This window comes from Hippocampus guttulatus, chromosome 15, assembly GCF_054856545.1.
Source record: "Hippocampus guttulatus isolate MCC_2025c chromosome 15, RoL_Hgut_1.0, whole genome shotgun sequence".
NCBI lineage: Eukaryota > Metazoa > Chordata > Actinopteri > Syngnathiformes > Syngnathidae > Hippocampus > Hippocampus guttulatus.
In genome coordinates, this window is record NC_141275.1 from 7,532,275 (window position 1) to 7,559,074 (window position 26,800).

The 26,800-nt window shown below is 42.0% G+C and overlaps 1 protein-coding gene and 1 long non-coding RNA gene across 3 annotated transcripts in view; one reads left to right on the forward strand and one right to left on the reverse strand.

Moving 5' to 3' along the window:
* The window catches only part of LOC147193641 (uncharacterized), a 34,535-nt gene that overhangs the window by 7,553 nt on the left and 182 nt on the right, over positions 1-26,800 (reverse strand). The window contains exon 2 of the long non-coding RNA XR_015103081.1: positions 5,113-5,231. This is a non-coding gene — a long non-coding RNA (uncharacterized LOC147193641). The remainder of the gene's footprint in view (positions 1-5,112; positions 5,232-26,800) is intronic.
* Positions 726-26,685, forward strand: fgf11b (fibroblast growth factor 11b). Of its 2 annotated transcripts, XM_086131208.1 has the most exons (6): positions 726-952; positions 1,231-1,659; positions 13,161-13,271; positions 13,979-14,082; positions 19,460-19,658; positions 20,351-26,685. In XM_086131208.1, the coding sequence occupies exons 2-6, from the start codon at positions 1,467-1,469 to the stop codon at positions 20,485-20,487; spliced, it is 744 nt and encodes a 247-aa protein (XP_085987334.1). In that variant the 5' UTR covers positions 726-952; positions 1,231-1,466; the 3' UTR covers positions 20,488-26,685. The 2 variants fall into 2 exon arrangements, with proteins under 2 accessions (XP_085987334.1, XP_085987333.1); XM_086131207.1 differs by having other exon boundaries at positions 726-1,659.

Below are 26,800 nucleotides of genomic sequence, written 5' to 3' on the forward strand. Positions count from 1 at the left end.
CACCCTCCCCCCAATGAATTTCATGTGCCCCCCTTAACGCCGGGCTCTGGCGACAGGTCTGATGCCAGTATCAGTAAAACATTTTTGAATCGTAATATGTATTTATTGCTTTAATTTTGGGTTCGAGATGAATGAGATAAATCACAAGTGGAGCGGCAATAATGACTTGATTAGGAGGTTCTTGCTGTGGGAGCAGAGTACTGACAGAGACACAGCAGCAGGGAAGTCTCCACTACAAAACAACCGATGTGTGTGTGTGTGTGTGTGTAAGGTTAGACATGGTAATTTTGTTCTTCCAAAAGAGATGGCAAACTGCCATAATCTGTTCCTTTCACCATCAATTCTACTCAACAATGATTCCAACCACCCCCCCCCCCCAAAAAAAAAAGAACATTAACAAAGAGACAACCAGCAGCCTCTTCAAAGCTGTGAGTTTCTGAATTGGTCACTTACAGTGTTTTTAAATTGATTTATTTTTTGGCAGACAATTTCATTCTCACACATCGCAGCTTCGCACTCACTACCCCCCCCCCCCCACCCTCCGCACTCACTCACTCACTCTCTCTCTCTCTCTTTCTCTCTCTCTCATGAATGTCACCTCTACTGATGGTGGCTGCCGGAATTCACACACACATCCTCTCAAAACCACTCGCTGACTTTGGATGAGGAGGAGGAAGAAGCGGGCAAAGGAGAGAGAGGGGGAGCCGGGGGGGGGGGGGGGGGATTCGGTGAGGACTGTGGGAACAGAGCAATGCCATCCAGAGGCAGAAGAGGAGCCTCTATCTTTCTGAGTCCATGTCTCTTCACTGTTCCCACAAGCGTCGTCAACGTGCTGCCTGCTGTTCTACCTCTGGATTTAAATCCGCCGGATTACCACTCGGACTCCCGCATCATTGTTGGAGGCTGCCACGTTTAAATGGGAGGCAAAGTTCCCCCGTGGACCGCACAAATGGTGACAAACACATTGATTTTTCTTCCTTTTTTAATATCTTCCTAGCATTAAAAATGATTTCAGTTTTCCCGAGTGAAAGTCTTTTTATATGTGGAATCATTTTTTTGTAATGCGTGAAAGTAGTCGACTAGTTTTTGGCGACATTAGAGTTTGAGCTTGTCTATGGAGGGATTGGCATTCAAGATGTGTGAAGAAAAGCATTTTCACCCTTTTCCAATGCCATCCTTGCTTAATATGATCACAACATGACTGTTCCCTTTCTGATATATTTGTGCCAGTGTGGAGAGCGTACATTGGACTGCAGGTGAACTTGCATCTCTCCTCGTTCCTCCATCTCAAAGGGAACCCTCCCGCTAAACTGTTCCCTGTTAACCCATTTAGGGTTCCCCTGTGGGGACTTCTCTACAACCTTTTGTCCTACTCCAGATTTTGCGCAAAGCAAAAGCTACAACAGTAAAAGGGGCACCTGGGCAGGAAGACACCCCCCTCCCAAAGTTGAGAGGGGGGTGGGAAGATGGCAGCTCTTGCTAGCTCACTCATCAGACAGAAACGTGCTGTCAAGGACGACCAAACCAATCGACCGGTAGCCAACAAGCGTAAGCCCTGTCCAAAGAGCAACAAGTCTTTGTGCCAGAAACAGATCCTGGTTCTCATCTCCAAAGTAAGACTGTGTGGGGGTCGCAAAGGTCGCAACGAGAAGAGACCAGGTGAGTCATTGCCACCATAAAACTAATATACTGTGCATAACATTAACATTTTATGTGGCATTTTATTTGCCTCTGTTTGCCATGAATTTGGTTTATATAGATTGTGAAAAAATATGAGTGTTTTGCCCCCCACTAAATTCCATTCTATTTTGTTTCCAGCCCAAATAACAGATCTGCATTGGATCAATGAACTGTTCCTCGGAGAACAAGGATTTATATACGCGCAAATGTATATAGTCTCCTATTTATAAGGCTACTAAACTCAGCATGAAATATAATTAATGACCGCAAAGCTCAACAGAAACATGTGGTAGGAAGTCTGCCTGTATGGATATATCAATGCTCAGTTTGTTTTGACACTGAACAAGATTTAACAGTTGATGCTGGCGTCCTTTAAGAGATTAATTATAATACGTATTTTGCTACTGAAGTTTATTCTGTTTGTAAAGGCCAAATTCACAACGCAGCTCGTGTATTCGATGTCATGACGTGCAGGAGTACTGAATCGTCTTGGTGTGTCTGACATGAGCTAAAATTGCTGATGCAAAAAACAGAGATGGGAAAGAATGATTAATCGGTTTGAATGTTCTTGTTTGAATGATTCACGCAGAGTTGTTCATGTGCCTGATTTAACGATGTTTTGTAACCATTTTGCGGAGATTTAGGGTACATTTGCATGAGAAAAATGTCATAAAAAATAGAAGTTTTTGTTCTCGGCATTGGTGAAAAGTTCTGCTGAATTGACAATGAGCTGCAGAACTGCCAGAGGACACAAAGATTTGCATCCGGCGCATGCGCACCGGGTGCTCGTCCTCCCTCTATTGTCCAACAGCATGTTTGACTTGAGAATTTATGGGAGTACCGTTTCGCCTCTGGCCAAAGAAAAGCTACACTTTGCTACAGCAGTTTCATCAAGCTCATTATCTTGAGCTACACACGCACACACCCACATCAGTCCTGTCTGCTGACATTCTTGAAGCAATGTGATGTCCGCATCCTCATGATCGTGAAATGTTTTTTCAAGTTGGCGTTTTTGCCGTTCAACATGCTGTCATAAACAGAAACGGGCAAGACAATGTCATTGGAATCTGTTGTGATATTGAAAGTGGCTCCTGTAGAGTGCTCCGCAATAATTGTCATAATAACATGTTTCGGTTGCTCTTCGGATGCCAAATTGAATGGAAAATTACCCAATCGGTGATGCTTTCTTGGTATTTGCAAGCGCAAAACAAGCACAGACGGAAAAAAAATGTAAGCTGTGAAACAGTCAGTTTCTTTGATCATCTTTCACTTTGAAATTCCCTGAATGATAGACATAATCCTCAGCAACTTATCAATGAAAAAGACAAAAATGCAACTGAATAAAACTAAGTGGTCAAATTCTACTTTTTTTTAATAACTATGTATATTATAGTCGACTCACTAAATCCATATTTCGCTTTTTTGCTTTCGTCACATACGTTTTGAAAGGACATTCAGTGATCATTTTACAGTGTGAGCCCTGCGAGTCCCAGGGACTCGCTGATCAGAAACTTATGAGTCCCGTTATGCATTTAGAGAGTCCCAAATTTCGAATTCTGAAATGGTCTACTTATTCAATTGCATATGATAATAACACAAACAATGACAATATACAATGATACTAAGTTTATTTCTTATAAACAAATGCTGCAAAAATGTAAATAATTCAGGCATACAAGATTTGCTGAGAAATAGGTTCTTATTTCATCCCATTGTTCAGTCTTTGAGTTCATAATTTCTCCTCTCTTTACTCTGCTTCTAATGATGCAAGGCTTTCTCAAAGTCAACTTATTATCGCAAAAAACTATTCAACTTTAGCTGCTTCCTCTGTGATATCTCCGCAATAAACTTTCGCAACACTTGTTCGCAACGCTAGTTTTAACGTTGCACAACTTGGCAATCGTCTGCCGATCTCGCCAATCTCGTCTTGCGAGAACGGAAATCTCGTCACGCGAGATCAAAACAACAATGGTGGCGATTGTCAAACTGCGATCGTTGCTGGGGAAAAAAAAGATGTACCGTAGGTTTTTGTTTTGACTGAGAAATTTCCTTGCGTCCCAAAAACGCACATTATTTGGAACTGTGCGTCCCGCGGGAAAATTATGCGTCTAGGACGCGGGACGCAGAGGTAGCGAGATGGCTGACATTCCTGTATTCCATCATGTTGAGAGAGACAATAAAAAAATAGTTCAATTATTATAATTCTCCTACAGTGATATTTTCCATTCAATTGTCTTGCTTAATAACTGAGCCACAATAACTATGCCCAAGCTTCACAACGCAACTTGTAGACATGCTGCTGATCATGTCCTCCGTGACGAGGCCACATACCGTCGCAGTTGATTGGAGAAGACAGTGATCGTTTGAGTGTTTGTTTGCCTGCAGCGCCAAAGGCTGTTTCGGAGCAGATTTATTGTGGCGCATGAGGAGCAATTATGATGAGGACTTTCTACATTATGTCTGCAGCATTTGATTTCCAAATCCGAGAAGTTTGTTTGATGATCACAAAACTGCCGCGCAGCAGATCGTTGATGACAGTGTCAAGTCATTGTATATTTTCACCCAATGCGGTGATCGTCCACGCAGTCGTAACATCATAATACGGTAACACGCTGCAAGATTACAGCTTTGCGGATATTGTGCTCTTTATTTCTTTTGCGCAGCCTGGACAAAACAACCCAAACCAAAACAACAGCGACAAAAAAAAATATTAGGATACCAGATTTGTCCTATGGATGACGGTGTCGCGACAAAAAGGTGAAACGGAGACGGAGAAGATTCTTTTTCTTGCCCAGATTTGTAATTAGCATTTTGACTGCCTGAGCCACTGCTCATCTTCCCCGCATGCTGTTGAAGAAATGCTGCTCTGTGTGACACGCAAAGGCTTCGAAGGAGTCTTATGGAAATGCACTTGTCAAGACTTTTGGGGACTAGAATATTGTAATTCGCCGGCGACCGGTCCAGGCTGTACCCCGCCTCTCGCTCAAAGTCAACTGGGATAGGCTCCAGTTTCATCGCGGCTCTAATGAGGACGAGTGCCATACAACATGGATGGATTGAAATGTCGTATGGAGGAGCTGCAAGTATGTGTGCAATTCACATGAAAGGCCTTTCAAGCATCGTTTTGTGTATTCAATATATGGACAGATATGAACCACTTTTCTAGGAATTCATGGCACAAAAAAGCAAGCATTAACACCAATGCTGCTGTATGTGAGAAATATATTTTCCCGATTCATAGTGCTTCATTTAGTAACAACGTCGCTCAAATCAACAGCTGATAAAGAAATGGGGAGCTCATTCATGGCTGAATTTTTGTAAATATTTCTTAGCCCAAATGGCTATTATGGTCAAAATATTGACGTTTTTCCATCTGGGAATAGCTCTGATATGCTGCGATGGATTAAATAAGCACTGAGTTAATTCCTTTACCTGCAAGAGTTGCTCATCCTGACAGTAGGTTGGCACTTCCATCCACAAGCAGTTGGATGACACCGAGGAGGATTTCCTTCTATCTTGATGTCTTGGGGCAGCGTGGAGCCATACAGTATCTAGTGACAAAGAATACAGTTTAACTAAACAGGTGGAGGACTTTTTTACAATTTACATGCTGCAGCGCAGATCTATTCGTCATTTAATCCTGATTATAATTAGCATTTGTTCTACTGTACTTTATTTCACATAGTTTGGCCGAACAACGCTGGACTCAAAGTCTCCGACAATCAATTGCGTGTTGGCAGGATATGTTGACTTTACAATATCCTGTGGGTGGGAAAACTGATTCAAGATTAACCTCCTACATTTATACAACTCAACTCCATGTCATTTGCACACACAATAGTTTCCCCGTTTGCACGGGGCTCGAAGTAGAGCTGCGTTTCCACAAAACAACCAGGGGCACTGTGGATTATTTGATCTCCTCTCTAATCTCAAAGCCTCTCATCTTTTTCCAAGAGGGGGAGGGTTGTCTCTACAATTGATCAAACCAAGCATCACATTTTCCCACACGTGGGCGTGAAAAACAAACATAAGGGAAATCAGCGATCGATCAATCGATCGATCGATCGATCGATAATTCTCTGACAAGTGCCGACTTGTCAAAATTCAAAATGCACAAATACAATTGAGACTTTTCGCGGCCGTTCGCAGGGAGGAGCAATGCAGTTGAGGAAGTACCCGAGGACCCTTTGAGCACAAATGTTAGGCCGCAGCTGGGGAGCAGCAGACCGAGTTACAAGGAGAGCTTTGGCCGAGGATGGCATTAAGCTGACCCCAAGAGATCAGGGCCGGGCAAAGTCGCTTACTCGACAACACCTGATCAGACGATGCAGTGTTGGGTAGCTTCTCATCAGAACTTTACTGAGTGTGACAGGGGTCAGAGCGAGTCAGAGGGAAAGCGGACGAGACGGGGAGGTGGGGAGGAGGAGTCTGGCGAAGGTAAACAGATACTAATAGGAGAAAAGTCAAGATCTTAGCGATGGGAGAAAAAAGATTGTGTTTCTAAGTGGGGGCTGGATGGGAACGCTAAGCAAAGAGACAGATAAAGGGGGTAATCAAACATGCAGGAAGAGGAGTAAAGAAAGATAGCAGAGGAGATTAAAGCAAGGTGGGTGGAAGTGAAAAGAGCTGTGAATCAGCCCGCCGAACAGAAAATGTGAGATAGGAAACCACGAGGCTGGATATTAACTGTCACTGCAGAAAGCTCTCATCTACATGAACTTTTCACTTGTACCTTTTTTTTCATTGTTATTTTTTACTCTCCAAAAGTTGGAAGTAAGGCTCACGTGATTGCCTGAAAATTACAGATTGTCCCGGAAACTGTGATGACATGCACAAAAAAAATAAATTTAAAAAACTGCCAGCAAACGCAGTGAAAAAAATGGTGTGTTGAATTTATTCAATTTTATTTTGTCAAATGGTTGCATGAAAAATTGCATGAAAAAATGTGTAGGAGCAAAGGCCATGTGAGTCTCATGTGGGCAAGACAGAGAAACATGGTTTCAAACCAACACGTTTACCGAGGCTTGTCTGCGACTTGTGTGACAAGTCCCAAGAACAACAATCATCAACGTGTTTGAACGATGAACCTCAACGATGAACATCAGAAGACTCAAATTATCTGGAACCAAATGGTGTGAAATGACATGGAGTGATGATGTCAAAACTCCGTCATCTATTCTATCCTTTAAAATGTCATCAGATTAGAGCCAAGCAAAGCAACAACGTTTCCAACCCTAATCTTTTAGGTCGTTCTTCATAAAAGTAGGAAATCTGCACAAGATTAAGAGTTTTATTTATGCATTTTACTTTCATTTCATGGCTTATCTACTTCCTCGTCTCTTGATTGCAGAAGCTTCTCATCACTTGGTGGGGGGGGGGGGGGGGGGGGATGGACATGAGCGGATTGTCTGTGCGGCTTTCTGAATTGAGAGTGGGCTTGATATTTAGCTGTGGAGAAGCTGTTGACAAAGCTCTTAAGTCGTATTTAAAAGTGAGGCAGCTGAGGGATGCGTATGCATGGAGCATTCGTTTGTTTTCCGTCGTCCTGAAGGTAGCACCTTAACCTCCCACGCGTACTTGCTAAGTGGAATCAGTGGGCGCTTTGATGAAACCTGACAGGGACAGACTGAACTTGCCTCCAACAAAAGAAAGTCGGTGAAGGTGGAGGACACCGATTGGGGTGCTGATGAGCAGACAAGGAAGTGGGAAGAAAAGGGGGAATAAATAAGCATGAAGTCCTAGAAGTAACCAATAAAAGCTCTCAAACGACCAGAGTTATGTAACGTGTCTGGTGTGCACTTACATGAATAGTTCATGAATGCAAATATAAACAGAATAATAACATCTGATTCAACTACTGTAATATATCCCTTGGCAGTGTTCACACGGGGTGTGTTTGCTTACTACTATGCAGAGCACACAGGATGAAGTTTTCAAAGAAAATTAGCTAATAAATGCATCGATACATTTAGATTCAAGGGAATCTGAGCGCAAAGTGCAACGTTGGCTCTCACGCGGGATCACAGACGATGTTTGGCTGAAAGCTATCATAGATGCACTCGGCGCATCCTGTGCCAATCTGCTCTTAAGACACTCTCCCGCCATATAGTTTTCTTTTCTTGGGAGAAAGGGACTATTTCAACAGGTGCGCTGGCTGCGACCATGGCCAAAAGATCCATTTAGTACAATGGCAGGACAAGTGGACCTGGGAAGCTTTAGGCGGAAACAGACCAAGTATGACCACACCCCGAACTCAGCTTTGTCTGTAAACTACACACAACCATATTGTAAACTAATGACTGCACATTCGCACCACTTACCGTGTTTTTCGGATTATAAATTGCTCCCGATTATAAATCGCACCAGCCAAAAAATGTATAATTAAGGAAAAAAAACCATATATAAGTTGCACTGGAGTATAAATCGCACTTTTGTGGGAAATGTATTTGATAAAATCCAACACCAAAAACATACATGTCATCTTGAAAGGGAATTTAAAATAAAAATAAAATGGAGAACAACAGGCCGAATAAGTGTACGGTATACTAACATTACATGACTGACATGCCTGGTAATGTCAGTAACGACGTGACATATGAAGAGTTATTCAGATAACTCTAGCACGAAGAACATGCTAACAAGTTTACCAAGCTATCAGTTTCACTCCAAATCACGAAATCCAATGAAATCTTCATGCTCGGTGTCACTTTTAAACAACTCCCCCAACTCGGGAGGTAGACGATGCGCCGCTTCCTCTTCTACGTCGCTTACGTCAGACTCATCGTCGATTTATCAACACAGACCGAGAGCGCCCTCTCGTGTTTTAATGTGAAAATAAGATAAGATATCCTTTATTTGTCCCACACTGGGGAAATTTACAAATTTACAATAACAAACAACATGTGAAATGACATAATCATGTGTTAATAATTTCACACATAAGTCGCTCCAGAGTATAAGTCGCACCCCCGGCCAAACTATGAAAAAAACTGCGACTTATAGTCCGGAAAATACGGTACTGTATGTACACGCCAGAAATAACTACACCAGGAAAAACAAAGTGACAGTATCAATCATAAATTAAGCACTCCAAGCCACAAAGTCCAAATCAGTCAAATCTGGGAGACATTTGAAGGATAATTCAGCCCTGGCAGAGGACTGTGCTCTTGTGAATTTCTTATAATTAACTCGGAAGGGGGTGGGGGGTATTTGATAGATGTATTTGATCTCCGTACATGTGCACGTACGGCGGGAAAGAATAAGAAAGGAGGTGTGGGGAACAGAGACGTAATCGCCAAGGAGGTGAGAAAGTGTAGGTCTTGAAAATATAAGTCAAGGAAAACCCCCATTGTTTGATTCGGTCAGAGACAGCGATCAAATGTCCTTGGCTGCTCTGTCATGCAGCTCCAAGTAATTACCTCCAGCCCTCTCAATAGAAACTCAGCTATTAGCAAGCAACATATTGAACTTGAATCAAGCCAGATAAATATATTAATGCAATGATAACTAACACGCACCTAACACTGATTAGTGATAAACCTCAACTAGTGCTTATTTTGCAGAGCAATTACATCGCAGGGAAGGGTTTAAGCATCCTTGATGGCTGCAGTGATGCGCGAAGTGATTGCCTTGGCGTCGGATGCGCATTGAACTCATTTGTACAGACGCACATCTAATTGCTTGGTGAATGGTGGTACTATTAGGACGAGGCCTCATTCCTCCCACGGGGTTTTCAATACGAGTATTGGTGTTGAATGTAAATTGATGAGGGGCGTCCCTGCATGCGTAGACGGCGAAATGGCTATCGCCGAGGTGTAAGACACGCTCAGGTTAATCAACGAAATATTCTCGACGCTCTATTTACTTGGATGGTAGTGATTTATTTATTTATTTTTATTGTTGTCGCAGTGAATCTTATCAAGCATTTCCATTTGAAGAAAGCAGCAACTTGCATGTTTTTCTTCCTGTCAACTGCTATTGTTGTTTCCGTTCATATGTGATGAAGGTCGCTCGGGAAACGGGTCCGCTGAGGAGTCGACATGTTGTGTGTACCACTTGCGCCAGTGATGTACACAAACAGACAGGGAGGTCTCTTTTGTGACCCACACTCCACTGACCTGGATCGGCTAATGTTTTCTGTCACTCAAGCCCCACATGGGTCTTGTGAGTGATGAGCGACATCATACACAGCCCCTGCATGGGAAATATCCACATGTCCGGGACAGCAGAATGTGCCTCGGGCATATTTATCTAAAATTTTACAAGAGAGATGTATGTGCTGAAAGATATCATGCTGCTGCAACCAAATCAAAATGTGTACAATATTTAGATTTATGAAAGACAAACTACATTTTTTAACAAAACAAAAAAAGATTTTCAGGTGACTTACACAAAAAGAGAGATAGAGCGCTGATGGTCTTTTCATGTGAAAGTGAAAGCTCCCTAAAACAATAGTGAATGATGAATCTAGTGAGTCTGGAAAGCTCCGCAAAGGATGAGATATCATTTAAATGTAAGTGAAAAGTCAAAAGTATTGTACTTTCAAGCAATTACGGCTGGGATGACAGCGTCCCGGTATACAGTGGACACGAGTACACTAGTGTTCAAGGTTGTCACTTATAAACTGCGTGTCGATCGATAAATCCATGCATTTTCTATCCACTCGCCCTCATTAGAATGGCGGGTCTAACTGGAGACTTCTCCTAGGTGACTTACACAAAAGACTGGTTGCCAGCCAATGGCAATGTTATTATGCTAACAAAAATTTAAAAAAGTTTTATTTTAAGTTTTCTCGCTTGCAAAGGGAGAGAGCGTGGATACCTTTGCGTTTGCTGTTGGAATACATCTGTAATACCCAAAACACAGAAGAGTCACTTTCTTTTCTGGATAGTCATCCTCTTTTTTACCTACAGTCTGCGGTGCAACCCGGGCTACATTTGCATCGCTGTGACAGAAACACAGCCTTTCTGCTCATGTAAACAAATGTGCGTTTTGCTAATCCGACGGGAGGTAGACTGCTGTCACAACATGTTACTTTCCGTCAGTGCGTGCACTTCTCCAGGACCTTTGGGAGCAGTAGGGGGTATGACAGTCAGCAGGACACAAGCCATTAAAGCTGGAGTTCAGCATTCTTTGAAAAAGGAGCGTTACATAAGGATGTTGCATGCTTGCAAGGTACGTGCAGACTAGAAACAATTAGTATTGTTGAGTAAAAAGACCGTAAAACAAGTTGGGAATCTCGCTAGTGTCTATTGTCATGTTGCATTGAAACCAGGAATAGCACTCAGTATTGCAGACGTTCGCCAAGTTTGCGATTTGAACTTTTTTTTTTTTAACATCGCACCAGTCAAAAAATACATCATGAAGAAGAAAAAAAAATTGGTGTGAGGAAGTGAATTCCGAATGCACGCCTCTGTGTTGACAGCAGCAAATGAGTACCTGTTGGATGAAATTTCCACTTCAAACGAAAAGTTTTTCTTTTTAGTTTAAAATGGCTTACGCAAACAAGATGTCATAAATGTCATATTGTGGCCAAAGGTAGAATCCTGGTGCCCGTGCCTTTTGGTGCTATTAAGCCTAAATTATTGTGTGTAAATTGCAATACATGCTTGGCACTGGTTTTACCAACCATCAATCTTTATTCCAGACGCTGTAAAGCTGTTGATGTGTTTGTTTTGCTATTTTGGGGAGGGGGGTTACAGAGTATGTTCGTACTGGCTTGGAATTTATTGTCCATTGTAGGTGGAATGGCTTGAAACTTGATCCGTAGAGGCATGCTCAGCGAAACGAAATATTAGTAAAAGTGTTTCTGTGACTAACATGGATATCTTAATTGTAGCACGACTACCATGAGCTTAAGTCTGCTTTTGTTTGTGGTGCACAGAGCTGCCATTCTGAACAAACTGACATCTTCATTGCATGTCGCAGCGATCTCTCTATCTATCCCGTGCCTCCTTAATTCCCCTATTTTGTTATCTCCCCTTTTTTCATCCCTCACTTTGACATTTATTGAGTGCTCTGATTGGATTGTATGTCATGTTGTTGGAGGTTCAACTCAAGTACAGTATATTATTCAAAAATATATAAATGAAATAAATGGGCAGGAGGGTATGGGGGGTGTAAGGAAGATGGTGTATTTGAACTAGCAGATGCGAAAGATACGATGGGGCCGGGTCGCAATTTCAATGATGCTTCGACCCTGGAACATTTCCTGAGGGAAACGGTAATTCAGATCTCATCACTGCATCATCGTCGTGCCAGTTTGTTGCCCCCTGTACTAGTCACCAGAAGACAAGACATATTGCACAGTTTACCAGGACACTCCTCGAGGGCTGTGCACGAGGGCATAGGAGGAGTTTGGAGGAAGAGCAACACCCACACGACTCCCTGATCCTGCTCCTTCATCCGTGTTCACCTCTCTCATTTGACATACATTGAAAAGGAATGGTGAGATAAATAAATGTGAGCAGTGAAAAGAAAAAAAAATGAGATGAGTCACAGAGGACCTGCAGGGTTCTCCTTACTGTTTGAATTACCAAGAAACAGGAGGTGAGGTTATGTCTGTTTCTTAAATTAAAATGAGCTGCGGGGTGTTCGCTCATTAAACATTCACTCTTTTCACCCCATCCCTTCCTGTTCTCCACCACCAAGGTTCCTGATTGCATCTTTTATGTTGCTAACTCTCCAACTAGCTTTCTAAATTTAGCCTCTGATGACCCCAGCTATAGCTAAAAATGCATGTGACAGCAAACCATCGCATTAATACGGAGGCTAAAACAAAGTGTATTATTCATCACCTGGTGTGTCTTACAAGGGTTTTGGGGATGAGTGTGAAATGCACCTCGGGCTATTCTTTAATTAACTGAGAGTCGCTAAAACTTAAGCGTTTATGCTGAATAACTGTTTGCAATGAGACTTCTCTGGAGAGGGCAGCTGTTAACTACATATTTTTTACTCACCATAATATGACAATGTGAATGAGAGTTTCGAAAAAAAGGCGGGAGTTTCTTTCCGCTACAACATCATTTGTGTGTGACCCCTTTTGAATGCCGCATATTTGAATGGGAGAGCAAAGCGCCGTGAGTGATTCTGTCGGGCACAAACAAGCGAAATATTTATGTCAGCTTGTTAACACGCTCGCAGAACTGCTGACATGCTGATGTTTATTTGCCACAGCGATTCTTATAGCTGATTTATTAGCAGGTTAAAGGTATGAAACAAAACAAACCGTTGAGCGATATGACAGCGTGTCTTGAAATGATGACATGATCAATTCAGTTGCCGCAGTTTGATCTGAAAGGAAACTGACTTGAAAAGGCATGTTAAGGGAAGAATCGTGGCAAACCATACAATTAGAATTGTAGTAGTGTCATTGCACGGTAAGCAGAGATGAAACTTTGTATCCTAAAACTCCTTGAATTTGTGTTCTGAGATTATTGCTAAATAAACTAATGGAGATGTTACCTTGTGTTCATTTGCAGAGCCGCAACTAAAAGGCATTGTATCCCGCCTGTATAGCCAACATGGATACTACCTTCAAATGCAACCCGATGGCACCATTGACAGTACAAGAGATGAGAGCAGTTTATTTTGTAAGTGCGTGTGCGTGTGTGTGCGTGTGCGTGTGTGTGTGTGCGCGCACGGTTCAGTTTAATCTGTTGCGACGTTTAAGTCAATCATACGTCTGAGGGAAGTCTATTACCTTCATAGCTACAACGTTGATAATTCTAATTCCTGCTGCTGACATGATGTGAATATTATCCGAACCCCCAGAAGTCTAATTTTATCTTTTCAGCCCCAAATTATGCAATTTATCCTGCAGGTAGAATTGAATTTGGAGGTTTTGACCCTCGGCACAAAGGCGTATACTCACACTGCAGTCGCAGTTGATTCAGCCAATTTGGAAGAAATGTTCCCCATCTCGCCTTTTTTCTTCTGTCTTAGCTTTGAAACAGTGCACTGCTCGGGTGCTGTGTCGAACTATCCACTTTTAGCTCAGCTCCAAGCCCCATTTGCTGAGGTAGAGCATCCCGCTCTTATTCAGTTTTAGAGGATGCGTTAAGCTTAGTGAAGGTGACACGGTGTAGAGTTTGCTGCAACATAAACTCTGAGAGGTCACGGCATTTGGGTAAAAAGGGAGCATGCAGTAGAGAGACTGCAGCCTCCAAGACTGCGACAATGCAGAAAGAGAATGCAGAGGTTTTTAGCCGTGTGTAAGTTTGCCGTTTGAATTCAGAGTTGTCTGACTTTCTATTTTCTCTCCTTCTCTATCTTCCCTAAACTGTTTTATCCAATTTAGCGCAGTTTAACCTAATTCCTGTGGGACTGCGGATTGTGGCAATCCAGGGTGCAAAGACGGGGCTGTACCTTGCCATGAATAGCGACGGATACCTCTATACTTCGGTAAGTATGCTGTGCAGATCAGTCTATGAAAGCCCAAAATATTGCTGCACGAGTTTGTGACTTTGAGAGGTAAGCTTCGCACCCCGCTCCGCATGATCCTGATCACTCCAAAGCTTTTTAGTGGCTACCGATAAGCGGTTCTCTGTGTAATCATATGAACAGAGGCAATACACGAAAAGCCTTTATCACTACTGTCATTTTGGATTTAGAGATTCACTCTGCCACTTGGCAGTTACACGTTTCGTATTGGTCTTTTGTCTAAACTGATTCAAATGTTGGATTTCCGGATAGAAACTGTCAATAATAAAACTCATTTTAGCCTTTTTTTTAAAAAATATGTGTGGGAATTGTGGCATACAGTATGTATTGACTAAAAACATGAGGCCCCACATTTCTGTCAAAATTCACTTTCAATGTTAAATGACACCTGACTTGGGAAAATTTTACTGTGTGACTTTGACCACGAAAGGTGATCCTGATGAAAGGGGTTGTTTTACTATATTTCGGCATTGCTGTGCCTCAAGGGAAGATGTGCGGCCCGTTACGTCTGGGGTAAAAAAAGGCTCGGCGTTTGAGGAAAAGAACATCATGCCAACAGTGAAGCATGGTGGCGGCTGTCTAATGGTCTGTGGCTGCTTTGCTCATCCAGGACCGAGACAACTTGCTGTGATATTAAAATTGGTTGGATGAAATTTTGTGTGTGATAAAATGCAAAGAACACAGAATTCAGGAACGGCGCAAATACTTTTTCACGGCATTGTTGTTCTGTACTTTTGCTCTAACGTGTAGCAGATCGAATTATTTCTGGATGAAAAAACCCTGGCGGTAATCAGGCCAGGATACGGCCATCTGTCCAAAAACTAAAACTGTGGTTAATCACAATTCTTCTTCTTTTACGTTTTACTTACTTCTTCACATATGGGGCATATACTTTTTTTATTAGACATTTTTGTCTGAACTTCATTTTATATTTATTGTTAAAAAACTAAACTTAAAAAATCAGGACTAGGGAAAATAATCACGACACGGTCGATGCACAGTATTTTGTGACCAGACATGGTTTGTTCTTATGTGTTGGTTTTAGTGCAGGATAGAACAATTATGTGCAAACGCATGTGGAATATGGCAAAGGCACAAGCTCTCATTATCCTCTGAGCTGCACTGGTTATTATGCTTTTCCTCCACGAACAGTGTGGGGATTTCCTCTGCTGCAGTCAATAGCTGTAGTGCAGCCCACATTTTTTTTTTCCCAGAGAAACACACATTTACATACACGCATGCACGCACACACTCCTATCTAGGTGCTTTACAACCGAACACCTGTCTTTTGGTATAATATCATGCATATTTGATTTTATGACCCCATATTTTCCTCTCGAGTGTGTCTAACGTTCCGATTTAACGGTGCAGGAATGGATTGAAGGTAGAACGCCACAGTGCATATATTTCCGCTCAAAGGCCACGCTCTGCTGTGCTTTGCTTTTCCATTCAAAAGAATCCCAAGAGAGTGAAAACATTTTCGTCTGACACATTTTCTTCCACAAGCTCATCACTGACCCACTCGGAGAGGCGACAAACAAATGTTTTCTTGGCAAATGTCTTCATCCCCTTACACAGTGAATACTACCTCTTCTATTGTGAATATCGCCAGCATTCTATTCGATTGACAGGATTGGTCTATGCACACGTACATAAGACCAAGGGTTATTTGTAGTACCTAGCCGTAGTCATTTGCACAGGTATAAAATGCCTCTAGCAAAAATGATACACCCAAACTTTGTTTCCTGGGTAGCGTGGATAATTAAAAAGCTGAGTGATTACTAAAGGCAGCAGGTGTCACAGAAGGTTGGAGAGAGAATGGAAGCTGCTCCTCCCCTCTCAGCGACGTACCAATCTGCCAATCAGAAGGCCACGGGACACAAATCATCACATTATCATCCGCATGCTTTATGTATGTTACCGTAAAGCTTCCGAGGCAGTATTGACTGTCTCATGTGCGGATAAACCTTTTTAATATGCACAACCATGTCCGACTGACTTACGTAACACGGTGCGCCAAAGAGCAGCTGCATCTGGCCTCAAAACAACATGCTGGCTTTGCATCCTTTTTTGTGCATCCTTTACATGCACGCGTCGGTTTGCGCCATAAAGAAAAATGCTGTGATAATTTGGTTTCCATGACATGGGTTTTATGTGAAGTGGGTTTGCTGCGGTGGTATTATGGAAACGTGGTGAATTGGGATGTTTCGGAGGGTGGGCAAACTCATGCTTTCAGGGTATGCCCACGAAGCTGATGGGATAGTCAATAAGCACAGAGAGCCCGTACGATACTGTGACCCATGTTGTCTAAAAAGGAGAATGCGACTAATTGCATGTCGGATTTGCAGCCAGAACATCTTGAAGATTCGAGAAGCGCGTCTACGTTAGCAAGGTATCGGTTAATTCCACACATGAGGAAAAAAGTGCAAATAAGACATTTGAAATTAGGGATCAATATTCATTCTGTTCTTGATTATATGCACCGTGACTATCCAGTTTTGGACGTTTTGCCCCGTGAGTTTAAATATGTTTAACACTTGTCCTGTTTGGACATACAAGAGCAAGCAAGTCTGATGGCAAGGAGAGTTAAGCGTTCTGAAGGAGGTAGGGGAGACGTAATCAGAAATGAGGGTTGTGTATTGGCGGGGATGAGGAGGCGCGTGCATTTCTTCATCAGAAAATGGTTTGGTCGTATCTTGTCGATTCTCAGCACGGACGCCACATTGTACCTCTCTCATCTGATTTCATTTAAATTCATTTTGGCATGGGACGCATGAGGGAGGCACCGTCTGGCATTCACATATGGAAGGGCAAACACATTTTTTTATTGAACTTTCAATTAAATAAATATACATATAAACAATACGGGGCTAACAATTCATATGTTGGCATAGTCTCTTTTCACTTGTGTAAATGTGTACTGTGAACAATAACTACAACAGAAATAGAATATGTCCTCAGTAGTAATCTGTCTACATGGTTTAATTTGGTGAGGAAGTAAGTACCCGCTGGTTGGGTTCTGTTCAGCGTGGATCTAGAGAATACTTCAAGGGGGTTTCAAAAATAAATGTAATAACATGACAACAAATTTTGACCCTTTCTGCTAAATGGCCATGAAAAATTAACAATGATTGCATAATCATGCCTGGATTTTTGTTTTTATCAACTAATGACAAATATTGCTTTTGGGATTACATGAATGAAAGGCAGCTGATGTGGTTTCTAAAGGTTGGTTATTTTCAGCGAAATGATTATGAAGGGTAATTAAGGGGATTACTTGCAAGAGGGGGGTTATCCCCGGTGTTTCTTTTATTTCAGAGGTTGAACCGAAGGGCATTTTGTTAGAATGATGGTTTCTTTATGGAGAGAGCCGTCTTTGTCAGATCAAGGGGCATAGAATTTGTCAGCCCAAAAATATTCATTTTTCGCACTCAGGCGAGACTGCCTACTTGTCTGTGTTCTTATCTTCTACTTTCTTCATTACTTTCCCAACTTTCCCCCTTTTTTTGTCTTAGACATCTCCTGCCCTCTGCTCTCTGATCGGATTAATAATAAATGAAGCACATCGCCAATCGATCCTCTCCTCTTTGCATTAGACAAAGCAGAGGGTATCAAACCTGTCAGGGGCTCCTAAAATAGCTCCATGCTGTGGTGGTCATAGTAGTGGTATAGGTGGTTGAATGAGAAAAGCCGGGGCTTGTTTTGCTCTGTTCAGGGAGCAGGCCTTAAATGGGCATAAACTCCTGGAGCAGCAGAGTGGACAGAGAAAGGTCACCAAGTCCTGAATTGCCTTGTCAGCTAAAGGATGATGCTTCCCAGAGAAGGAGAAAGGTGATGATCTATGATAAGTGTGAAACCGGAGGTCTTGTATCACATCTCTCTCTACCGTTGGCTCTTCGCTAACGGTTTGTTTATGCCAGGTGGTGGCCCTCGAGGACTTCTCTTTCTCCCCAAAGTCTTGTAGAAACTCACCACCATTTCTGCAATGTTGACGGCAATTAATCAATTCACCAGATTGGCTTTGCTGTCTGACAGGAGAAGGACCCTGACAAGACTGATAGAGACTAAGGAAGATGTATATCTGTCTCGACTGCTTAATATCAGCAGTCAACGTGATACAAGGTTCAGATGTCCTGATAGAGGAGAGAGAACACACCCGTGGGGGAAACGGTGTGGTGTGGATTTGGGGCTGGGAGGGGGAAATGATCATTTGTGACGATTGGTTGAATGGAAGGATTGGATTCGAGTTTTGCTCCTTTGATTTTATGATGGTCATAAAGATGGAGCAAGCTATGCTTCATTGACAAAATATCCAAGATGCCATAAGTAGTCTTTAGGATGGTGGAATGTACGGTGGAGGGTTGAGTCAAACATAATTTGAAGGTATTTGTAGTTTTACCATGTGCTTCTCCTTATCCATCAGTGAAGATGACGAATAGCAAATCAGTGCCGGTCTCGACTGACCTCGACAGAATATCCAAAGTCAGGCAGGTCAGGGAGTGAGACAAGCCCAAGACTTTTGAAAGTGAAGTCCGAGACCGACCAAGACTTTCAAAATCTGGTCTTGACGCCGGTCTCGAAACCAAATACTTGAAAAACACATTTGTCAAGTCAAGGCTCAGAAAGGCTCCTTGGAAGTATCTTGAGTGTTACAACAGTGATTTTGCAATGCTTGCTTCTGAACCAAATGTAACTAAATAAGACATGATATTTTTATGACCTCATCATCATTCTGCTGCACACAAGATTTATTTGATGACCTTCACTTCAGAGGTTATATTTTCATTGGCTCGGGTTTGTTTGTCTGTTTGCGTGCTATTACTGTCAACAACATATCGTCTTGAAGTTGTTTTTCCTCCTAAATCTTATCCAGATGTCATGCTGATTTCTTGATTTGGCAGCAATGTGCATTAAAATTCGATGCAACATGTTCGGGATTTGATATTTCAGTCAAACTGTCAGATGGGGTTGTTACTTTCATAGTATTTTATTTATCACTGTTCTTTTAGATCCAGATGAAAATTCTTTATTTGTATCAAAAAAATCTGTGTTCATTGTATAATGGTTGTTGCGCGTATCCTAAGATTCCCTGTGGGAGGTTTAATGATCAATAGAGATGTTCATGTTGTTTTGCCATGTACGGCATGAATGTTCATGTTTTTATACCCCAAGGATAAGGATGTCCATGCTTTCAAACGTGCTCTCTTTTTGCATGTTCAAAGACTCCAATGATGCTTCTCTGATCTCATGACAATTGCCCGTAATTTGGCTTCCCTTGCAATCGTTGCTAATGTGAATGCACCTCTGCCCCGTTCTCCCTTTTCATGTTTATTTCTAGGATCACTTCACTCCGGAGTGTAAGTTCAAGGAGAGTGTGTTTGAGAACTACTACGTCACATACTCCTCAATGCTCTATCGGCAGACCCAGTCTGGCCGCGCTTGGTATATCGGTATCAACCGTGACGGCCAGGTCATGAAGGGCAACCGGGTAAAGAAGAACAAAGGAGCCGCGCACTTCCTGCCTAAAGTTATCGAGGGTCAGTTTCCATTTTTGTGAGCCTTGTCTGTAATTCGGGATGGGCATTTGAATACACTAAATAAACAACGGCAGGTAGAATTATTGATCCGATCTTTTTAGTTTCATTTTTGTGAGCCTAGTCCGCTGTGTGCTTGTCTACTGACCCAAAGAACAAGCTGCTGAACCACTAAAGAAGAACGCACGTCGGCACTTTGTGCGTGTGGCATTCGTATGCTGAATGAAAGAGTGCCTTAACTTTGTAACCAGTTGCCTCTGTGCAATAAGATATGACGTAAATTAACTCAACACCATTGGATAGAGAAATGGTGTAGAAGCAATGACGTGCTAGCTCTGGTGTTAGCAGGCTCCAACCCTCGGCCATCACGCGAAATCTACAATCAGGTACACTAAGTTTCCCTGCCGCGTTGAGCAAATTAATCATCTCCAATGACTAGTGCGTGTGCACAGGGAGACCGTCATGTTAATTTTCAATCCTGTCTTGAGCCAGCAAACTTGACACTGAAAGGATGGACGGCAGTTTTGCCTCTTGTTTGAGATATTAATGACTGCACAAGATGCCGATAAAAAAAATGTTATCTCATGTCCCAAATTGTCAACACCTGATTTGTGCATTTTTAATGCCCATCCCTTCAATATATAACAATGTCAATATTTGTCGGTAATTATGGGCATTATTTCCTTGCTGTACAGTTGCAATGTATAAGGAGCCATCACTACATGAGCTCACGAGTGAGCCTGTGAGTCCTCCACGGAAGACAACCAAAACATCAGATTCCCCGTCCTTAAAAAATGGACGGAAAGAAGCCCCCAAGGCTGATGCCTCATAGCACAGGAGACGGAGGGTGGGTCAGAGGGCAACAGTGACACTTGGAACAAAGTCAGCCATCATGCTCGGAGGATGGCCGGGTGAATGTCTCTCATGGTCCAGAAGTGCACGATATGATGCTGAGGGATGAAGGGTGAGCAGTCCATCAGCAGACAACACAATGAGAGAGGAATCTTCCCTCCCCGCCCTTGTCACCACAGAATGACAGACCTGGACCCTGGCCGCAGCAACTTTCAACCGCCATCCCAAATGTTTGTCTCCACTGAGCCCCTTCGAATTTCCTGATACACAGGCTCATTAATTTCTCTGTTATCATCATGCTTCATGGTCACCGTGACACTTTTGTCTTTTCTCCCGCGCCTGTGCAGCGTTTGCGCTATTGCATTGTGATATTCACCATCCGCACGTTTACAAAGCAGTCTCGACTTCATAATCCTCACCCATGAGCCCACTCTTGATCCCTAAAGTTGGTGACTGTGCCGCCCAGCCGGCTTTCCCCACACCATCTGCCGACCAGCTCGGCTAATCATCAAGGTCAGCTAAAGCTCAACATGAGATGAAGCAGCTCAAAAGAGTCAAGATGGCAACTGGAATCCTGGGTCAAATCAAGTCAGATGAGGATCAGGGAGAAAGTGATGACACAATCTCACAAATACGATTCCTTCGGCCACGCAATAGCCATCAATACTTCTTGGCCATTGTTTAGAGAAAATCGAAATGAATTCCGCGATTTGAAATCTGCGACGGCGGCACGGTGGTCAGCTGATTAGCACGTTGGTCTCACAGTGCAGAGGTGCAGGGTTCGATTTTGGCTCCGGCCTTCCTGTGTGAGTTTGCATGTTCTCCCCGTGCCTGTGTGGATTTTCTACGGATACTCCGCTTTCCTCCCACATTCCAAAAACATCCATGACAGGTTAATGGAAGACTCTAAATTGTCCCTAGGTGTGATTGTGAACACAGATGGGCGTTCGTCTAAGTGTGCCCTGTGATTGGCCGGCAACCAGTTCAGGGTGTACCCCGCGTACTGCTCGAAGACAGCTGGGATAGGCTCCAGCAAGCCCGCCACCTTTGTGAGGATAAGCGGATTAGAAAATGGATGGATGGAAATCTGCGACTTCACAGTTTTTTGAAATAATGAAATATTTCCTGAAAAAAATAAACAGATACTAAAATACAGCAAAAGCATTCACTAATCTTCCATATACTACCCATGAGATCTTAAATCCGAGTCCTATTTGGGCATTAACTCAGTATCATCAAAAAATGACTGAGGCACAGAAAGAGAATAAGTGACATTCTCTTTCCAGCCTTTCTACCCATCAGGTGATCACTTATCATTAGAGAGCTAGCTCAAAAGCTACACACCAACAACTGGGTCATATTTTCAATGCAGTGTGGATCAGAACCTAGTCATCTAAAAAAAAAAACGAGCCGAGGTGTATACTTCACTCAGCATCTGCTGTCAGCATAAAGCAGAGTTTGAAGGCAAACATCAAAGCCAGAGGAGCCTCGGAGCAGGAGCACTTGTTATTCTGACGATGTCTAGCAGCTTATCCACCCGCTCGCTTTATCAAATCACCTTGGAAGAATCACCCTCAAAAACGTAGCCGTCCTAGTGGATGTCTTGGTGGGACTGTGCCGTCACCCCTGTGTATTGACGTCTGACTCCGACGATACACTTGATGCTCGTGGATGAGTGTCGGTGCAAGGGAAAGAGATACTGCAGGTAACCTTAACCATGTCATTCGGAAAAGAACGCAACGCTGTCTGTAGGAGGATAAGAGTCTTTTATGAACCGAGTCACAAAGACGGTGATCCGCTCGTATCCTGTTTTCAGGTTTTATATTTGGCTCTCTAAAAAATAAAGAAATAGAGACAATTTTACAACCGATATGCAATGACCTCGCGTCAATCTGGAATTCCAAGAGGGAACGTCACTCATGCAATCTACCTTGGGACAAAAGATAGCTACAACGTTTCATCATGCGCTTGGATATCACCAGCAAACATGCACCACATTGTAGAGAGAAATGTAAATGGCAATATAATCATGGCTAAATACGCAAAAAATACAGAAACGACTCAGTAAATAAATATAAAAAAAATAAATAACATTTGCGGTTGTCCTAACAAAAATTCAGTTGAGTTCTATACAAAAAGCAGTGTGCCACATTTTTTATTTTTATTTTTTTTTAGCTAATTTGAGTTTCCTCTTGGAAATAACGGCAATAGACTCCTGTGACTTTCTGTGGCAATAGATATTTGTATGCATTGTAAAATATATTTAACACATTTGCAGATTGGGCGATGGCAAACCTTGACATTGTTTTTGTGTAATGGTCTCCTAGATTTTGTTGCAATTAGGGCCGATAATCTTTTACAGAAAGTCAATTGGAGGCCTTAACAATTGTTATGTACACAGTCTGGAATTGAATGCTGGACTGTAAAAAACAGGATGGAAAAAATACATATAGATGCTTACATACAGTAGATGCATAACGTAAGCTGTTGACGACGAAAGGCCACAGATTCTTGAGGAATCCTGATATAGAATTTCTATCGTAAGGTATGCAAGATGTTTGCCAGGGACATATGAGGCATGTTGATATGATAATGGAGCACGCTTGGCACAGTGAGTTATTTATGACACGAAGGCTATGGATGGAATGAATTGCATATTTTAATGAAGTCCTCTGTTTTTTGTGTGTGTGTGTGCGTGAGTTTCAAGGGCAATTTGTGTCCCCAAACGTGTGCTTTGTCATCGGTGCGGAATAGAAAAGGAAAACGCAAATGATCCCTACTGAGTCCCCGCGTAGCAATAATTTTAAGCACTGTATGATTTCAAGGTGAGAATAGGGAGTATGGAATAGGTTTATTTAGCTGTCATCCGAACAAAGATGGCAAACTTTATGACTTTCTATTTCAAAATATCAGACTTTCATACCCCTACCCTCTTTATAAAGCACTTAAATAAGCCCCTAGTGCTGCTCATCGTGCTGAAGAATGCCCACGCAAGTTGTCAAGACAGCAATACAACATGTAGACAGACAGGAAAAAAAGAATGTTAAAAAAAAGGCAGTTTTTGAATGTGAAGTAAAGAATGACTTTGTTTGGAAGTAAGAATGTAAAAAAAAAGAAAAGAAAACAGTAAGTTGTAAGAATGTGGAGCAATTCAGGAAAAAAACGCTTAAACACGTGTTTGTAACGTGTGTGCATGCACGCCGTTGATTAAGAATTGGGCAGGACAAGACAGAGCGGAGGAGCGAAACAAAGGGCATGGGAAACAATGATCGATAGACTCGATGAATCACAAACAAGAGACTTGTGATGGTTGCAAAAATTACTTGAAGGTCTGGCAGAGACAGCAAAATCCATTGGTTCACAAACAACTCAGAGGCCAGCTGTGTGGAAAACACACTTTCTTGTTTCCGCAGAGCAATTAGAAAGACACTCCTGTCCTGCCGACCTGTATCCTCTGGTTAAGAAAAAAAAAAAAAGCATGGCCAGACAGACTAGACTCTCTTTTAGGAATTACATATAAGTTGAGGCAAAATTCTTCGAACAAACCACCTCCGCCCACTCGGATCCCTTTTTAGAGGAATTGACTATACAAGGCCTGGACATTGCTTGAAACATTAAACCATTAACCGACTGGCTCAAAGGACGACAACCCACAAACTCACTAGGCTTACGGACAATAAAGAATATGAAACTGCTTGTCCCAGTAGTTGTGAGGAACTATTCAGTTGATGGACTTTTCAACTGCTGTGGTCAATTCAAATCACTGCATTTTCCACTATAAAGGAGACAAATAAGATTTTCATCGGAGGACCTGGATTGCTCTCACTAATCACAGCGTTTTTTAAAAAAATCACAGCAGGGATTAAATCCATTCCAAGATACAATACATCTTTATTAATATAGTGCTTTCGCAACAGCCGCAGCTGTAACAAAGCGCTTTACAAAACAAATATAAAAACAAAAAAAAACTAACTCACAACAAGAAGGCGTTTGAGTCACATCGCGCTCTCGCTATTACGCTCCAAAACACAAAATGTCTCTTTTGCCTCAGTTCATTGCAAAAGCAGGCAGAATATCAGCACCAACATTGCAGTATCTGCATGTTCTTTTGGTTTGCAACGCATGCATGTTGAAAACATTGACATCAGATTAGGGGAACATTTGTGTACTACTAGCTCCCTCTATTGGAAATCGTTATTTGCTTCCAAAGCCACTACTTCAGTTGGTGTTCAAAACTGCGCTATGATGTGATTTCGGAATCTTGGATCAAATGTGAATGAATGAATGATTATTTGAACGCGAAGAAAAACCAAAACAGCAAAAGTAAAAATGAAAATAATACCAACGGCAACAAACAAGCAAAATTAGCCCAAGTGCACCTCACAAAATTGTTCATGCTAAAAGCGGAGTGGGAAGAACTCGACTTATTAAATTTGAAAATAGCATTTGCATTTCATTTTCAATTGATTTATGCTTGATTGCCTGTGATAGCCTTTTCAACATATTATTTCAATACAGTACTCCAAAATAATTTCTCTTTTACACCCCCACGGAATAATTTGTCACTTACAACACATAGGCTATTTACTTGCACTTGACAGTCAGTATGTTTAAGAGTAACTTTTACATATGCATTACATGCAAACTGGAAACTTCAGAACGACTGACTGAGGTATAAATTCAATTCATCAACCAAGTGACAAAATGATCATTCTGTTTGAGAAGGAGGTTGATTTATTTTGAGTGATTTTTACGTCAAGGTTCCACAAAGAAGTTTTGTTTTCCCAAATTTATGCAAATGGTAAGGATGAGTCACAAATTCTATTCACTGCGGTGGGAAAGCAGAATATGAACACGGATTATGACTGTTGATACTAACAACTCTTCATCATTTTCCCAGGCTTCCTAACTTGAAATGAACCATTTTTATTTAAAAAAAAAAAAAAAAAGCTTTGCCGCCCTTGATCTCACACTTGCAGTTTTGCAAATTTTCTTCAGAGTCATTCTGACAACAAATGGAGAGATTCTATGTGGTCTTTATAAGCTATTTAGCCGCGTGCTTTACTATAAAAATGTGACTGTGTCAGAGTTCTATCATACGTAACGTATGCTATGTCGATTATACATATGAATAGTGTACTATATGTCAAGTCCTTTTTATTCTGTTTATAGCTCTCAATGCATGTTGTCCGTTTTTGATTAGTTGTGTTTAATTTCCAATGCAAAGTCCTCAAACAAAGCAGAGCGGTTCTCCCTCTTCAAATATGATCTCTTTTGGGTCTGTTTTTGGCTTTTGTTAGCACTGCTGCATCTTTTTAAAGATGTGCCCGCCTCCCTCGTGTGATCTTCATCCCAGCTGAATTCTACTATGTTACTAAGTTATGTGTTTGGTTTGTGAAAGATGTACTCAAGTGAAAACACAGAGAGGGGGAAAAAAAACGACCAAAGCTCACATGTGCTCTGTCAAAAAAGAACTATGACCTTTGTGGGCTCACAGTTCTGGTCACGCACGTCTTCCAAAAAGTTCCCTCAAACGACTTAAACCCCCCCCCCCCCACCCTACCCCGAACTCTGGGTGTCTGACTCTCAAGTCAGTCTTCTTGTCTTCCAGAAATTAAAAACAACAACAACAAAACTGACGTTTTCAGAAAAAGAAGAGCTGATTAAAAGCCATAAAGGAACATGGGCATTGGGACTGAGTGGCCAAAGAGAGATGGTCTGGATCTGCAGGCATCTATGGATTTAGACACGTAGTGGACTCCAAAAGAGCCAAATTAACAAAAACTGGCTTTTTTTTTTTAACAATTCCATAGGAATGAAAACCAGCAATATGCAATGGAACCTTTTACCCGTTTGAAATCAAGGACATGAAAAATTCAACAGGGGACTGAACTGCAATGGATTTGCTATGTATGGCAATCTGCAATCTTATCTGCAATAATAATTACTAAATGTCGAAAATGATGAATGATTTTTTAAATGTTTTTTTTGGTTTAACAACTCTGGGGATGCCTCCCTCTCAGTATCAACAGACACAAGCCCTCGATTTACCCTCTCCAGTAACCTGATGTTCCATCACACCTGTGCATATTTCTACAACTCCTATTCCTGAATTGAGAGGAGATCTGCTATTCTGGAATAATATTCAATAAAACATAATATATTTGTATTGTTGTAAGCAGTGCTGTTAGTTTTTTTGTCATTAACACCACACCCCGCCCCCGCACCACAAACATACATTACAAACAAACACATACACACAAATCACACAAGCACGCACAACACATGCAATC

Bases quoted from the DNA above. Each gene is read 5' to 3' on its own strand.
- fgf11b (XM_086131207.1), top strand. From the start codon at position 1,467: ATGGCAGCTCTTGCTAGCTCACTCATCAGACAGAAACGTGCTGTCAAG. The intron at 1,660-13,160 runs GTGAGTCATTGC...GTTCATTTGCAG, and splicing joins TCGCAACGAGAAGAGACCAG to AGCCGCAACTAAAAGGCATT. The intron at 14,083-19,459 runs GTAAGTATGCTG...GTTTATTTCTAG, and splicing joins ACGGATACCTCTATACTTCG to GATCACTTCACTCCGGAGTG.